Source organism: Podarcis raffonei, chromosome 5 (assembly GCF_027172205.1).
Source record: "Podarcis raffonei isolate rPodRaf1 chromosome 5, rPodRaf1.pri, whole genome shotgun sequence".
NCBI lineage: Eukaryota > Metazoa > Chordata > Lepidosauria > Squamata > Lacertidae > Podarcis > Podarcis raffonei.
The window spans coordinates 58,740,406-58,756,274 of record NC_070606.1 but is presented as its reverse complement, the minus strand read 5'-3'; the positions used below and the strand labels follow the sequence as shown (position 1 = coordinate 58,756,274).

The window sequence follows — 15,869 nt, the reverse complement described above, 5'->3', positions numbered from 1 at the left end:
AGATGGCTTTGTGCTGCTACCTGGTGTCTCAGCAATACACGGAAAGAGACCTTCTCAGAGGTTAGAGGAGACTATAGTTCCACAGCAAAGCTGAGTGCTGATATAACTGACAGAAACTAGGGTTGTGTACCATGATTCAAAGCTTCCACAACCATATGACTAAATGAAGCATTTGCAAAGAAACAAAACAAGAATTCTTATATGCCAGGCACATCAGTTGCAGTAACAGTCTTGTTCTGTGACAGACAGGACATGAAAATGAATTCTATACAAATATCTAAATTAGCTCTTTGTAAAGGCTCCAACAGAAGAGTGAGGATGCACAATATTTCACTAAAAAAGTTAAATCCAACTAGGGAAATTCAAAGTTAGCGGTTCCAAATCTAAGCACAGCAACAAGCAACAAAAATACAAATTGGTGGATTCCAGAGAGAGAAAATCTCTCTTGGGCAGTTTTGACTCCTTTAGGGCACCACCTCATTTTTAGTAGAACATAGCAATCTCTTGTGTTAACCATTATTTTCAATTTTAAGAAATAAGAAGGAAAAAATTCTGTGCCGGGCTTTTCTTTGTTGCTTTTGACTAATTTCTTTTTTACAAGCCGTTTTGAGTTTTTCTACCATACGGGGTAAATCAGAGCAGTATGGTTCTCAGTACTGCTTGGCCCCTCCTCTCCTAATGGACTCCTCTTTAGAGAGGCTTTGCCAAGCTTTACTCCTCAGAATTCCTGCATGGAAAATGGTGCGCCATGCCACAGTCGGAGAAACGTGCTGATGGCACAAATTACAAGCCCCCAGCCGAATGCTCCAGCCCCCACCATTCGGGCAGATTTATGTGGGCTCTTGCCGACGTTATTACAAGTCAGAGTTTATTGGGAAATTGTTACATTATGCGGAGTGTCTAACAAATTGCTTATGCTGCTATAATTGGATTACAACAGCCGCTTGCTCCCACCGGTAAGATTAGGCAAGTAGGACTCCTGCCGATCTCTGAGCGTTAGCAGTAATTTTATTTGCCTTGCCTCTCTCTTTCCTAACAACATGCCTCTCTCCCTGCCAGCTGTCTGCTGAAAAGGCACAGGCTTGTTCCTTGGCCCTAACAATGCAATTACAGCCCTGCAGATCGCACTGTTTGTGCATTAACTACAGAGCCAAAACGAGGCGAATTGATCGTTTGACTTTTGGAGTGGTCACGTGATCCCTGTGTGCGGGTGATCCGGCATGCATCAGCGGGCAATGCTGCAGTACATGCCTGATGAGGAACTTGCTTCTCATTATTACTCCTCCTAGGGACAACGACACAGGAGCCTTTCTGAGCTGATCCAGACCCATGTAAACTTGCTCTCAACTTAGCCAAAGAGCGGATAAGGCTAGAACAGCGTTTCCCTCCCAAAATTCTTCCCTCAGATTTCTAGGTCTGGTGATGTTCCTGCAGCACACTAGGCTGTTATCCAAAAAGGTCACTCAAATGTCCCAGCTTGATGACCTTATACCCAGGAAGTGGATTTTCGCCACCATTTCATGAAATACGCCATTGTTCTCCCCATTTTACAGATGGGAAAACTAAGGCAACTAACAACGTCTCCACCCCCATCGTTCAGCCCGGACACTGAGGTCCAGTGCTGAGGGCCTTTTGGCGGTTCCCTCACTGCAAGAGGTGAGGTTACAGGGAACTGGGCAGAGGGCCTTCTCGGTAGTGGTGCCCGCCCTGTGGAACGCCCTCCCATCCGATGTGAAGGAAATAAACAACTATCTTACTTTTAAAAGACATCTGAAGACAGTCCTGTTTAGGGAAGTTTTTAATGTTTAATGCTGTATTGTGTTTTTAATATTCGGTTGGAAGCTGCCCAGAGTGGCTGGGGAAACCCAGCCAGATGGGCGGGGTATAAATAATAAATAATAATAATTATTAATATATAAGTTGTCTGCTGTTAGTCCATGAATTCCACTGCTGAGCTGTGGTTTAAATCTACATCTGCAAGGTCAACAGGCGGTGTTTGGTTCAGAAGACCACAAACGGTACATTACCAATGAAACATGCATAAATATCGCCCTTTTTAATTATGCTTGCTTCCAGACATAAGTCGTTAAATAGACACATGATCGTTGCACATGAGGATGTGTATAGTTTCTCCCTATGATCACCAAGGAAAATCTTGTCTGTGTCAAGTGACTCACAGATAACTGCATATTTTCCTAAGGGAGAAAGAAGTGGGTTGAAGGAAGACTGAATCATTAGATTTTTTTATTTCTACCTCCAGCTCTATAAGGTTGAAAGCTTTAGCATGCCACTCTTTTGCTACTCATCTGTTAATTTAGTAGAACCATTAATGGCAAAAGTGGCTGGGTATCCCTAGCATTTAAGAGGTCCTTGGTTGAAAACAGGCTGGGGGAGGGTGCAATGGTTTGTGAAAATTGCTGGAGTGAGGGTTCAGGGTGGAGAGAACTATTTCTACCCTTATTTATTTCATGATGAACCTAACATGTAAAGTAGCTTCCAAGACAGGAGGAGGCTAAAATAAAGGCAACTGATATACAATGTGTGCATACTGGAGAGAGAAAAATGCCTGTTTACATGTAGTTTAGCACTCAAAAGAAACTCTGAACAGCTGAAATACCTTATAAATAGCTCAGACCCAGAGGAAGTGCAAACGTCTGCATTGTGAATTGTAGATCTTAATTACAGACAATGGCTGGTACAGCAAGTACTACAGGAAAAAACACACCCAGTGAAACAGTTGCACTGTTCATGGCTGGCAATAACTCTTCAGGAAAATATTTACTATCAATCAGTTATGAGAAAAGGGACTCCGTGCTCATAAAACAGCACGTTGCTTCTCATACCAGCACCATTTTGATTCAGCATAATCTGAATTTAAACGGCTTGTTTCCTGCGGATATAATTTTGGAAATAAATAAAACAAATCTTCTATCAAAATCTGGAGAATGTGGGAAGGGGAAAGGGAGGGGAGACGTGCACATTCTTTCTTCAATCCCTTTGCAAATAACTCTGACTAGGGGTGGGGGAAGGGGGAAACTGTGAAAATGTAAAATATTCCAGATTAAGGCAAAATAGCCTCATACTCAGATTATGACCAACGTGCCACTGTAAAGAAACTGAAAAGCCTAACCCTTTGGATGATTTTAATTATGCTTCATGGAGGCAGAATACTTGTGGGTATTAAGTAAACTTCATTTCAGTTTTACATTAGTTATAACACTTTTTATTTCCATTTAAGAAATTATCTCCAAAAGATAATTTAGCATGTGTGTGTGTGTCAGAGAGAGAGAGAGAGAGAGAGAGAGAGAGAGAGAGAGAGAGAGATTGGATTCTAATTCCATAAGTTAAAAAACAATTTTGAGCAAAGTACAGCATCACGATGGAAATGCATCAATTCCTGAAAGGCAGTATTAGGTTTGTTCAACCATAATTATAAAGGAAACAAGAACCTGGGCACAATATAGACCATAGCAGAGTCCAACAGAAAGAAAAGCGGAAAAAACCCACAGTACTGAACACAGAAAAGTCACAATAGATAAATGGTACTTCAGTTAAGAAAAGGGTTGGCAAGACACCTCCAGGGAGATCCCAACAAGACTGGTCAAGACCTTATGTGCACATTGAAGGGCCTGAACATTCTCAGGGTCTGAAAATCTCAGGAGCACTAAACTCAGAGTTTCTCAAGCTAGTGTTTTTGATTTCAGGTTCACCTTCTAATATAGTCTACCTTCTGCCTACCCACCCCCACCAGCCAACTATCTACTCATAGCAGGGGGTGTGGAGTCAAGTGTACAAAGCCTGCTGCACGTGTTCAAAAGATCCGCGAAGTAGGAAACTAATTCAACACATGCATCAGAATGAATGACAGAACAAGACATATCCAACTCCTCTGAAGTAAAGCAGCCCACCAGGAAAAAACTGTTGTGGCAAAGCAACTCCTTCCAATTCATACTGGGATGATGGAGCAAGTGGGAAAGCAGAGACTTCCTAAGATTCAATGCTAGAGAGCATTCAACTCAGCCGTGTCTTGGATGATGAGGGAAAGGGAAAGGTCTACCTGTCTGAGAACCCCATCCCCTTTCTGGAACTTTTCATATCTGTCCAGGTGTTCTGCATCCCCAAAGTGGGACACTTCACTAGCAAGCATTTTTAGCTGTGTACCATTCTACCGGATAGCTAAAGTGATCACAGTCACCAATACGTAGCTTGAAGAGCCAAGCTTACTAAATAACAGAACAGCTGCTTGCCTGGCTGGCTTTCACTGCGCCAGTGAAAGCAACACCTTGCCTGTCCTTGAGCTCCAGTAAAAAGTTGTGAGGATGCCTTATCAAAGAAAGTTCGGCACAACAGCCAGTCCATACTGTTCTAAGGTGCTGAATTAGTAAGACAGAGAAGTCTGTTGAAACTAAATGAAAGGATCCTTTAAAGGAGACAGAGGAGTATACAACCTGAAATTCGTATCTCCTATAATCCTAGGAAACCAAAGACTGGCTCTAATGCCTGGTATACCTTGTGTCTGATGGTAGCTATAATTTTAATACTGCCAACATGCTGAACGGTTTCTGCAGTTGACAGATGCATGCTGATGGTTAGATACCAGCTTAAACTCCATCTGAGATTTTATATCCCTTTTAAAAGATTTGGCAGACTGGGTTTGCAGATCATTACCAGCTATATAGCTACTTCATTCTTCTTTAAATCTTCTTAGAATCTTCCTATGTCAACAAGTGTCAGGCATTTACTATGGCTGCCTTCAGACAGCACTTTATTCCATTTTCCTTACCTGATAATTTTAGTGTTTTAGGTGATCTTTCACATGTCAATTCAGGAAATCTAGTGGAAGTTTAGCACTCATTTGCACGCAAAATGCTTCCAGAAAAAAAAATCTGTTTGCAACCCCATTAACCTGGATAATCACAGGAGTTTTGTGTTGAAATTTCCCTGTGGTTTTCACTGCTGCTTATGTGATGAAATTTAGGGCAGTATTCTGGCACTCAGTTCTTTCCTGCCAGCTTCCTGGGTGAATCACAGGGGAACAGAAGAGTGCATGCACATAAAAAGTGGCAGCATGTTTGATGATGTCCACGGTTGTGTCACACCATGTTCACTGATGTGAATAGAATTTAGTGTAACACAGCAGTATATGGAAAGCCACAGTTTCAGAACACAACAGTTAATGCAGTAACATTAGAAACGAGGACAGAAGTGCTAACATTGCAACCAGAAAAAAGTAATGCAACAATCTCCACATCTAAATGTACCCTACACTGTTTTTTAAAAATGCATTCTTTTGGGCCAGTTTTGAATATTCATTTTGGAAAGGCAGAGTGATGTTGAGGGCTACAAAAGGGAACAGATTCCTCTGTACAAAGGGAGGCCCACAAGAACTTTAAGTTTCAATTTACACCCACTGAATTTCACCTATAAAGTGATATATTCACAGATACTACAATACTGAATCTCTGCAAAGTGGTTTGTTTAGTCTTCAGGATATTTGGCAATGCATATCCCACGTCAGCTCCACTTTCAAAAGGTTTTGAACTAGTAATGCAGTTCTCGTCTATACACACCATCATGAGAAATATCTACTTCCTATGAGAGTTCAATGCTTCCCCGCACATTTTAAGAACACCACTCCCAGCAACACACAAATATGCAAAATATGTGCCCAAGAATAAACACTCTGGTGCAGCAGTGCTTGGAAGGACCATATCTTTTATCAGAGACGAGGATTCATTACCTAATTTTTGTCTCCGGCTTTCTTCTCATAGATGTTTGTCAAGATCCCAGGGGAAATTAACAGAGTTCTAATTTTTGTGGGCTACCATTTTGAGGGCACACCTTTAATTAAAGGTGCTACAAACTACTTTTAGTAAGTGCAGCTCCCTTGTGATTTCCTGCCAGCCACACACAACTTCTGGTCAAACGAATGAGTTCTGCGTAGAAGAAAAGTTTACTGCTAGGGGAAGCACATGCAGGGAAAACTCTGCCAAGCTATTTTATAATCTCAGGCTGAGAATTTGAAACCAAGAACCTGAAGGGGGTTTCCAATAAGACAGCTATATACTTGCAGATAAAGGGGGGAGGGAGAAACACTCATTTGTAGAAAAAGAAGTCTGCCACTTGGGCTTGCCGATCAGAAGGTCGGTGGTTCGGATCCCTGCAATGGGGTGAGCTCCCATTGCTCGGTCCCAGCTCCTGTCAACCTAGCAATTCGAAAGCACACAGTGCAAGTAGATAAATAAGTACCGCTCTGGCGGGAAGGTAAATGGTGTTTCCGTGTGCTGCTCTGGTTTCGCCAGAAGCAGCTTAGTCATGCTGGCCACATGACCCGGAAAAACTGTCTGCGGAAGCGGACGAACGCTGGCTCCCTCGGCCTGTAAAGCGAGATGAGCGCCACAACCCCAGAGTCGTTTGCGACTAGACTAAATTGTCAGGGGTCCCTTTACCTTTTAAGTAAGAATCAAGGCATTAGTTTGGATACAACACTACACAAAACGCTTCTCAACTAAGAAGATACATTTTGCATTACAGAGCTGATGTCCCCCACCTGCCATAGGAGGACTGGACATTGCCGTATTTTTCAGAGTATTAGGAAAAAGACAACCGCAAGGTCTCCATCCCCCCCAAAATTATGAGCCTGAACTCTGACCCTGTATCATCACATTTTAATTGCTCCACTGGACTCATACAGCACATGGAACAGGGACTGCAGAGACTTGGGCTCCACCAACATTTCCCGAGTCTTACTGCAAAAGACCCACCATGCCACTAAATCACCTAGTTGCACCCTAAGCTACACTCTTTGCACTCACTTGCTTGATATGTATGTCATGGCTTGCACACTCTTCCCTCATTCTACTGTGGACACGAGGACGACACTGGAAATTTTTGTTACTGTTTTATGTTAACCACAGTTTATGAATCATCTGAACCCTAAACTGTGGTTAATCTTAAACTGCTGATCAGCAGAAATAAGCCAGCTTCACAAACTACTGGTTGTGCATTCAATATTGTGAGTCCAATTCTGAGGAGCTCCCTCCAAGCTGAAATAAGGCAGCCTGCTCCCTGATGCTTGGTTAACATTTTATGCTTGGTAAAGACTTTCAGCAGGCTCCCCCCCCCCCGAATCTTATGGTTTATTTTAACTATTTTTATGCTGTATCCCTCCATAACACCTATTGTACACAATACAACTGCAGTATTAAACTATGTATAAATTATTAGAATTAGAAAAATAATAATAAATAAGCCAAAGTTAAAATTAACCACAGCTTCACAGAGGTTAGACAACAAGGCAAGCTGCGGTTAATCTAAAACAGAAGCAAAAACCTCCCAAACTCTTCCTTGTAGCTGCCCCTGAGGAGGAGAGGGAGAAAGCAAGCATAAGGCCCGCTGAGGTTTGCTATCACAATACTAAACTATGGCTTAGTCTTTTGTCTGACCAGCTCACTGAAGCTCCTACCACACTGAGCTGCAAACTATGCAAAAGCATACAGAGACAGGCACACAGAGGGTGTGACTCCATACAGCTTGGTGCTCCAGAGTAACATTATGCACACTACTGAATGCCAAAATTCAAACGGAGGTATCTATCTGGCCTTAGGGAGAATTTCATTCTGTCTGGGGTTAAGCAAGCTTCCCACAGAGTTATGCACACTGAGCGATTGCTCAGACTGCTCACACATTGGCACCATACATAAATGGATGTTGGATTCTGTAGAATGACACACTTGAGGAGAAACGTTGTATGCGACAGGCAGTTTTACAGAAAGGTGGAGAAAATTTGCATGGCATTACTGTCTGCCAAAGGGATTATTTTTTATATTCGAGTAAAGTTAAAGAAAGGTTTCTTGGATATGGCATCTATCTAGAGCAAGAATACATATTCTGGGGGAAAGGCATTACAGAAAGAAATCCCAAGAATGAGGAGGGAGAAGAGGGCAATCATTTCTCTACCAGCCATTTTGTTGGGGGTGGGAAGAGGAGGGGGAGAGATGCTGCAAAAGCACCAGCTGGTTTTGCTAACAGATGGCTGCATGCACTGATCTGTCCTGCAGGGCTATCCTGAACTTCCTTCCAATGGAAACATGAAGCTTAAGCAAGGCTAAACATGCCCTTTTTATATACACTGTATCGTGGCTGGAATGTTTTCCAGTCATTCACAATCCCTCAGACACGGTTCTTATTTTATGGGAGTTATATTTAGTTGCAGGGGAAGCCAAAGACAGGATGCACATTTCCCTGAGAATGTCTCTTTTGATGTGGCAATGCAAAAGGGAACATACCCAATCCACCATTCCTCCGAAAGTGCTTTGTTTTAAAATCAGATGCGTCTTCAACCCGCTGACAATGTCTCTGTACTGCAGTAAGTATGTGAATCAAATCCCCCACCTCGGCTCCAGTTGTGTGACTTGAGACAGTGGCCAGCAGGGGGGGTATGAGAATATCATATACTCCCTGTCTAAAATTGCAGGGGCTTAAATTCAGAAAGGAGGCAGGGTTGCAGCCCTACAATCTGAATGCCCACTCAACTGCCTCTCTCTGCTGGAAGCAAACATGGACAACTTGTTTGGACAAAGACAGCATAAAAATAAATAAACCACCAGTTGGAGGTGCAACAGTTGAGTTGTGCGTTTCTCATATTACCATGGCTATTGCTAAGATACATTTGGCAGATTTTTTGTTTAAAAGGGCCCAACAAATCATAAGATTTTTTTAAAAAAACCCACTAGGATTTTCAACTCTCATTTCTAAATTTTCACATTATCATCCTAATTTCAAAAATTAACGATTATTGTTATAATTATTATATTTATTTATATCTCACCTTTTTCCTTTACAGGCAGGGAACTAATGAGGCAGGGATTCTTAGGATTAAAACAAAAAAATGTGCATTATCGATAAAGGACTACATAAGTTCCCATAAGACCCTATGGACTCAATTAGGTTTACACGGATACATTAAGAAAGCACAGTATTAAATTGCCTCTCCAATGAAGAGAGAACTTACAGCTTATTGACCTGGTACAAGAATGACAGTTGCAGCTTTACTTACTTTGGCCACACAGTTTTCAGTCTTCATAGCAGTGCTCCCTAAGCAAACTGCTTCCTGGTTGATGCAGAGCCTGGCACAGCTATTATAGGTCTGTGAAGAAGAAACAAAATAATGGTTTGGATAATGGAACTGTATTTGTTCTAAAGGTAAGGTGTTTCATGTATTTAGAGCAGCTAATTGCATTCATGGGCTTCTACTTTTAAAGCAGACAGCCTGCATTGTATAGTCATATAGAGATATCATACACAATGGTCAAGTCTGCCCTACAGGGATTTGTACTGCTTAAATCAAGAGCCTTACATTTCAAGGACCATGAAAAAAAAATGCACCTCCAAGTTCTTAAATTAAGAAATCTAAGGGCAGGGCGGGGGAATATTCCAACTCCAAACTCTTCTACAGCAGTGGTTTAAAGCAGAGACCCAAACTCCCCCACCACCTGCAAAAGCTCATTTTGTCAATTGTTAAAATGTGGGGTAGGTGGTAACACTCCACAAGGTTATTATTTCCCTGGGGAAGCAAAGCTATTATTTACCGTACTTAATTTTTACAAAGGTGTACATTCCAAAAGTATTTCAACGTGGTTTACAGAAAACTAAAACACACAATGGAGCACAAATCTAAATAAAAACCAAAAAAGCAAAAGATCCTCTTTGCATTCCATCCCAAAAAAACCAGCAGCAACAAGAAGCAAAAGTGTTTTTAATATTCCTGTGAATGAGCAAAAATTAAAAGCATGAGGAAGGGTGCTCCATAGTGGATTTGGCTCCTTCCTATTTCACTTTGGACAAAACAAAGCACTGCCACGTAAACTTTTCTGCTTCTGGGCTCAATGATTCTTGAGGAAGCTTGAACAACTGCTTATTTATTTACTTACTGCATTTGTTTGGCTGCCCAATAACATATGTTGTCCAAGCAGCTCACAGAAATTTTAAAAATAAAATAAAATATTAAGAATAAAATGTAAAATAATAAAAGTAGCATTAAAAAAATGCTTTCTCGAAGAGAAACAATAAAGCATGGATCCTAAGACTGAGATGGCCAGATTGAACAACTTCTGTTTTTTTTTAATAGCCTGGATGCATAAAAAGGCTTTTACCTGTTGCCAAAAAGGCTGCAAGGCTGACACCAAGCAAGTCTCTTTATAAAGCATGTTCCATAATTGGGTGCCACCACCGAGAAGACCCTCTTCCTAGTAACTGTCTGCCTCATCGGGTAGGTAGGTATATATACAGAACAAGGAGATCTTCCGAATAACCTGACCCCAAGCTCTTTGTGGTTTTGTAAAATTTAAGGGTAGCATCTCTATGAGAGAGTATGTCATACAGATAATATTGCGTTTTCAGCCACAGTCACAGAGGAATAGACCCGTAATTTGTTCTTGGAATATGCCCACATATGTTGAAGCAGGCAATATCTTGTGCATCCCCTTCTGTGTGAAAGCTTAGGAGGAATGCCTCTCCTAAGATGCAAGCCACAGTGTTTAAAAAGGCATAAAAACATTTTCATTAAATCTGCTGCCCAATTAATCAGGGGCACCTTTTAAATTGATTAGAAGTTTTCAATTTTTCATCACCCAAACACTGCCACCCCTGTCATTACCTCATGTTGTATTCCTTTGTGAGATTCACAAAGGATTGTTACATTATTGATCATTCTACAGAAGTCCAAACTCCGTGTTTTGGCTATAAAAGGATTTCTGATTCAATTTTAGCTCAGAAACCCGAACTGTCCAAGCATCTCCTCCCCAATCACCAAGAGAGGCCATTTCTAGGCCACAGGAAGCACTGTTTGAAATGGCAGCCAGATACTGAGCCAGAGGCAGATAGCTTTGCGTTGGAGTGCTTTAATACGGTTTTATACTGCATATAAAGAATGCAAGCATAAACCAGTTTGTTGAAAACTACCCTTTTGGTGAAAGCTGGCTATAATTCTGAACAAGTTTTCAATTTTCACACTGCTGCTAGGATAAAACATTTTAAAGAGTTTAATTTTTACAGTGGCTTCAATGACACAGGATTATCCAACAAAGTAATGGCTAATCAATAGAGGGTTTAGTTGTCAGGTGAAACATATAACACACTAAAAGGGATTGATTGCTAGGCTCCTCCTTATTTACTGGAAGGTATATATTTAAAATGACACAAACTTGTTACCAAGCCACATTCCTTTAACCTTGCAAAAGCTGTTTGAGATGAGTGTTAAGCAGCCTATAGCAAAACACACTAATGGGAAAAAAATATCTACCAACGTATGACCGCTTCAAATCATGTCAGGAGCAGAAATGCAATGAGAGGAGCTCGGCGATGCAAAGCAGCATCTATCGCCAGACAAAGGTCCAAATTACCACCTGCAGATGCTGCTATGGATGTGGAGAGACTGTCTGGAGTACCACTTAAAAATTACATGAAGTGTAAAACATTGTCTTTTCATAATCTGTGGGGGAAATCAGAATATTTTGAGGTGGACTGAGGTGGTAAGGAGGGAGTATCTAAAATACAGAAACAATGAGCAAAGAATGAAATGGATCTTTCCTCTTTTCAATAAACACTGTAATGCTTGGCCAACCTTCTCTCTGCAGCCATAAGGACTAAAAATTTACCTGCTTTAAACTAGCAGAAACTGCTTCATATCTATGTTCCACAGCAGCGCAGCGTATATTAACAACTCTGTATCTCTTTGACTGACAAACATCTTAAGGTCTCACATTTTTAGGTTATGCCCAAAGGTACAAAGGACGAACATGACCAACACACACATCGTATCACAACATTCAGAGGACGGGAATTGGTGCAGCTCTCTGCTGAATGCATTTACCAAGCCCAGGGTTGGTTCCTATGCAATGAATAAAATGGTCCACAGGTCCTTCCAATGTCAGGATCAAGTGGGCCTACTCTTAATCCTTTGAATCCCTGAGGGCTTCCAAGTTTTCCATCTATACCAATGGATGGCTTTTGCAATTGCATGGTCTAAATAAAAAGTTATTTCACAATTCATCCAAAAGATCTCATCTTTCAGCACACCAGCACTTTAATTGGAGAATCTAAATGTTCAATAAGATTTCTTTCCCACCCCTGTAGTCAATAATTACATGATTTATCAGAGAAAGATATTATTGTAGTAAAAACACAACAACGAAATCCAAGAGCACAATCTTCCCCCAAGTCATTTCCAGAGACAAGATTATTAAACTCTTTTTTTCATTGTTCAAACAAGGGCTTTTGCAGCAAAGCGCCAATTGCCAAATGGTAAGAAAATAGTTATTAGACTCTGAAGAATTCAGTGGAAGTGGGAAGTTATACGAACAAATCACTCTTGCAGATTCAGAAAGATCGCTTTCATCTCACTTACAGGGCCTTATGAGACCTCCATTAATTACCCTTAAGGTCTTTCACACAGACTATTTTTTAAAAAGGCAATTTATTTATTTATTTCCAATGAGGTGCTTCTTCCGAAAGTATTAAATAATGCCTGCAAATTTAAAAGCGTTTTTATAAACAGGTAATTAAAAAAAAGGAAGATGAGAATTAAGTCAAGCTGCAGAGCATTACCCAGAATCCACTGTGATTATCGTTTCTATATTTAAAGTAAAATGTCTAGTCTCTGTTGCTCGGAATGCTTGTGGGAAGGGGAAAAGATCTCTGCAGGAAGTCAGCAAAAAAAAATATAGACTAGCCAAGCCAAAACCAAGAACATTTACAGAAACGTCCCCAAAGCTCAGTTTGTCATATTGCAATTACACCTTGCCTACTGTGGAGCCAGAGTCCCTAATTTTGCCACTAGAGGGAAGAATTGTCTCAACACATGGTGATGGCAAATGGGGAATGGGTTTTCCTGAGCAATTTCCATAACAATGCTCCCTTGGCTGTATGTACCTTCTAATTACTCAGTACAATTAAAATGACTAACCTAAAAACAAATGGGGGAAGGAAACGCTCAGCCCATTTCCAACATTTGTGTCCTCTTTTATCAATCAAAACAAGAAGGACAATGCTACTTTGTGTCCCATTCCCGAGCCACTGAAACTTATTCAGTAAAACAATATTGACAAAAGCAAGGAGTACTGAATTGCTTGTAAAACAAAAACTGAAACAGGAAAAAAAAACCCAAACAAAAGAGAAATGTCATGGTATTTAGCCATCTGGTAGCAGCTTGAAAACAAATTGTCCTCCAAAGAGCAGAAATACAGTATGCTTTCTCTCAGTTCACTGGCTTATGAATATAGCTCCCCCTCCTGCCTTTCCCCCTAAAGTAGATAAGCTAATGCTGGATGCGAGTGGCTTCCGCAAACTTTTTACGCTTATACCCCATTATTCAAAGGTCGCCCTAGCCAACTGGGCTAACTGCATCTTTCCCCCCAAAGGGCTACTGCATATGTAGAACCTCCTTAAAATGCTCTAGATTTTCTGCCTGCCAATGAAAATTTTGCCTTGTGGTGGCTGATCTTCCGAGGCTTAAATCCTTCATTTTATAAGGCTAGTCATTAAAAGGGAAGATGGCAGGCAAGTCAGTCATTTTTCTTCCCCATTGACAATTGGTGACATTTCTCCAGCAGAGCACAAGGTGTTGAAAACCTGGCAGCTGTTACCTCCTGGGACGGAGCTCCTTTTTTATCCTCCTCTTGACAGCTTAACTCAATGGGTCAGCACCTTTAAAGACTGCAAAGTATCAGTGAAGTGGATGGCCAGAGTTGAATTACTGCACCCTTCCTAATCAATGTAAACCCTCAATGCAGGTGAAACTCTTCATCTATAGAGGTGCATGGGGGAGGAAAATGTAATGCCCTGAGCCAGATGGGTTTCATCTTGTGGTTTTTTTGTGGTTGTTTTTTAAAAGAAAGGAACAAGCTAACAAGGGGACAGCTACTTTGTCAGCTTCTTGGCCTCTCTCATGGCTCCGAGGCCCCAGGGTTCCAGCCACACAAGAGAAAAGAATTCAGCATACACGTAAACACTTAAAGAAATATAACTAGGGAGATGGCAACATGCTGTTTTCAAAGACTTGAGAGTCCTGCTCAGAGCTTTATTTATCACTACCCACGTTCATTGGCCTGTAAGTGGACACGGAAACAAAAGGTCAGGACAATAGACAACGCAAGCAATTTACTCCATTACGGGGGAATGCAGAAATGCCGCACATCTGACAGACCTGATTAGCATTGAAGTAGGGACAGGGGGCAACCACAGAGTTTTTAGGCTGAAGGACAACATTTCTGCTGAACATGCAAGGATTTCTGCACAAGTGATATTTGGGATAATAACTGGCCCCAAGTACAAATGAAATAAAACTCTGGAGGACTTTAATAGTGGATAGGAAAACACAAAAGCAACTTATAAGCACATTTGAAATAACTATTCCCCCTTCATACTGGGTCACTTTTTCCTAACAAGCGTTCAAGATTGATACAAATTACACCTTAAACACCAACTCTTTTCCTCACACAAACATCTACAGCCTACTCTACAGTAACTAGGAAGCGATGTTCCTTTACTTTTGCCTCTCTTTTGCTCTGGCTTCCCCATACTTTTAAGCATTCTGCAGCACAAAATGTCAGAGGCTTTGTATGTCCTCCCCAACCTCTAATTGTTGCAGCTCTGTGTCAAATTGCTGAAGGAAGAGTTCATGAAAATGCTGGGTGGCTGGGACGGGATGGAGTGGAGTAGGGTCTTGGGTGCCTCACTTTCCTTCCTTCGGGAAGCTCTTAGGAGAGATGATCCCGATGAAAAGCGCAATGCACATCATTGCAATCCCGCTGCTGTCAGCACATCCCCATGGCACCTTTTGACACAATTTCCTCTCCACAGAGATCCACCCCCAACTCACCCCATAGAGCAAGTCTTGACAGCAAAAAGGCACTTCATTATTACCCCATTTGAGCACAGGAGAGAGAAGCTTTCTTTAAACAACCTGCATTGTGCCAATATTTTTAAAGACAGTAGGGTAATCAAGTTCAGGGCAGCCCCGGACAGCTGCCCTGTGACCTATGCCTGCTGACCCTTGCTATTCATCACTTTCCTTTGGAGGATGAGGGCAAGCTCCCGGGGAGTGACCACTACAATAGACAGATACAAGCCAACAATAATATGGTTCCTACAAAAAAGAACGGGAAAACCCAGATGGCACTGCAATAAATTTACAGATCTTCATTCATGGCTCTGTTTAACACAACCAAAAGCCAAAAGGCTCAAAGGTCCCTGGGGAGCTTCCCCCTCATTGGTTTCTAAAAGCGATCTCTCTCTCTCTCTCTCTCTCTCTCTCTCTCTCTCTCTCTCTCTCTCTCTCTCTCAGCTACTAAGCCCCAGCTCTTCAAAAATGGAGACGAAGCCCTTAAAATAGCAAATGCCTGACCTAATCAATCTACTATTCGGATCCAACACTAAATGATGGCTACTGAAAACTAATTACAGTTTTTGGCAAGAACGTTGAATTTAAAATGGAAACATACAGGTTAAAAAGGCACTGAAGCATTTGAGGGTCTGTTTTAAAAAGACTGCACACATGCACAAAACAGGACTCAAACCAGGAGACTGATTCAATAATTCACACATTTATTTTTAAAATGAATCAGATTAGTCCCATGTGTGACCTGCCGGTCCATCTGTATTCACTGGACTTAATGGGCACTCTTTTCACACTAGCTTCAGTTTGAAGTATGAGAGAGATAAATTTAGTTTAATTTTCAACAGATCAAGCTATCCATTTTCCAAATGGACCATCTGGATCAGCCTATTAAAATTAATTTATAACTTAGCAGTGAGAAAATTCGTTTGTTAGCTTAAACATAGTTGCCAAAAACTTTGTCCCCTTGTCATGG

General features: G+C 41.3%; 1 protein-coding gene across 9 annotated transcripts in view; it reads right to left on the bottom strand.

Annotated features, from left to right (window-relative positions):
- The window catches only part of BTRC (beta-transducin repeat containing E3 ubiquitin protein ligase), a 115,740-nt gene that overhangs the window by 43,946 nt on the left and 55,925 nt on the right, over nucleotides 1-15,869 (bottom strand). For 8 of the 9 annotated variants that reach the window (XM_053389413.1, XM_053389411.1, XM_053389414.1 and 5 more), the window contains one exon: nucleotides 9,059-9,148. The exons of the other annotated variant lie outside the window; for it this stretch is intronic. In XM_053389413.1, the coding sequence (XP_053245388.1) occupies nucleotides 9,059-9,148 (90 nt within the window). The remainder of the gene's footprint in view (nucleotides 1-9,058; nucleotides 9,149-15,869) is intronic. 9 annotated transcript variants of the gene reach the window in all.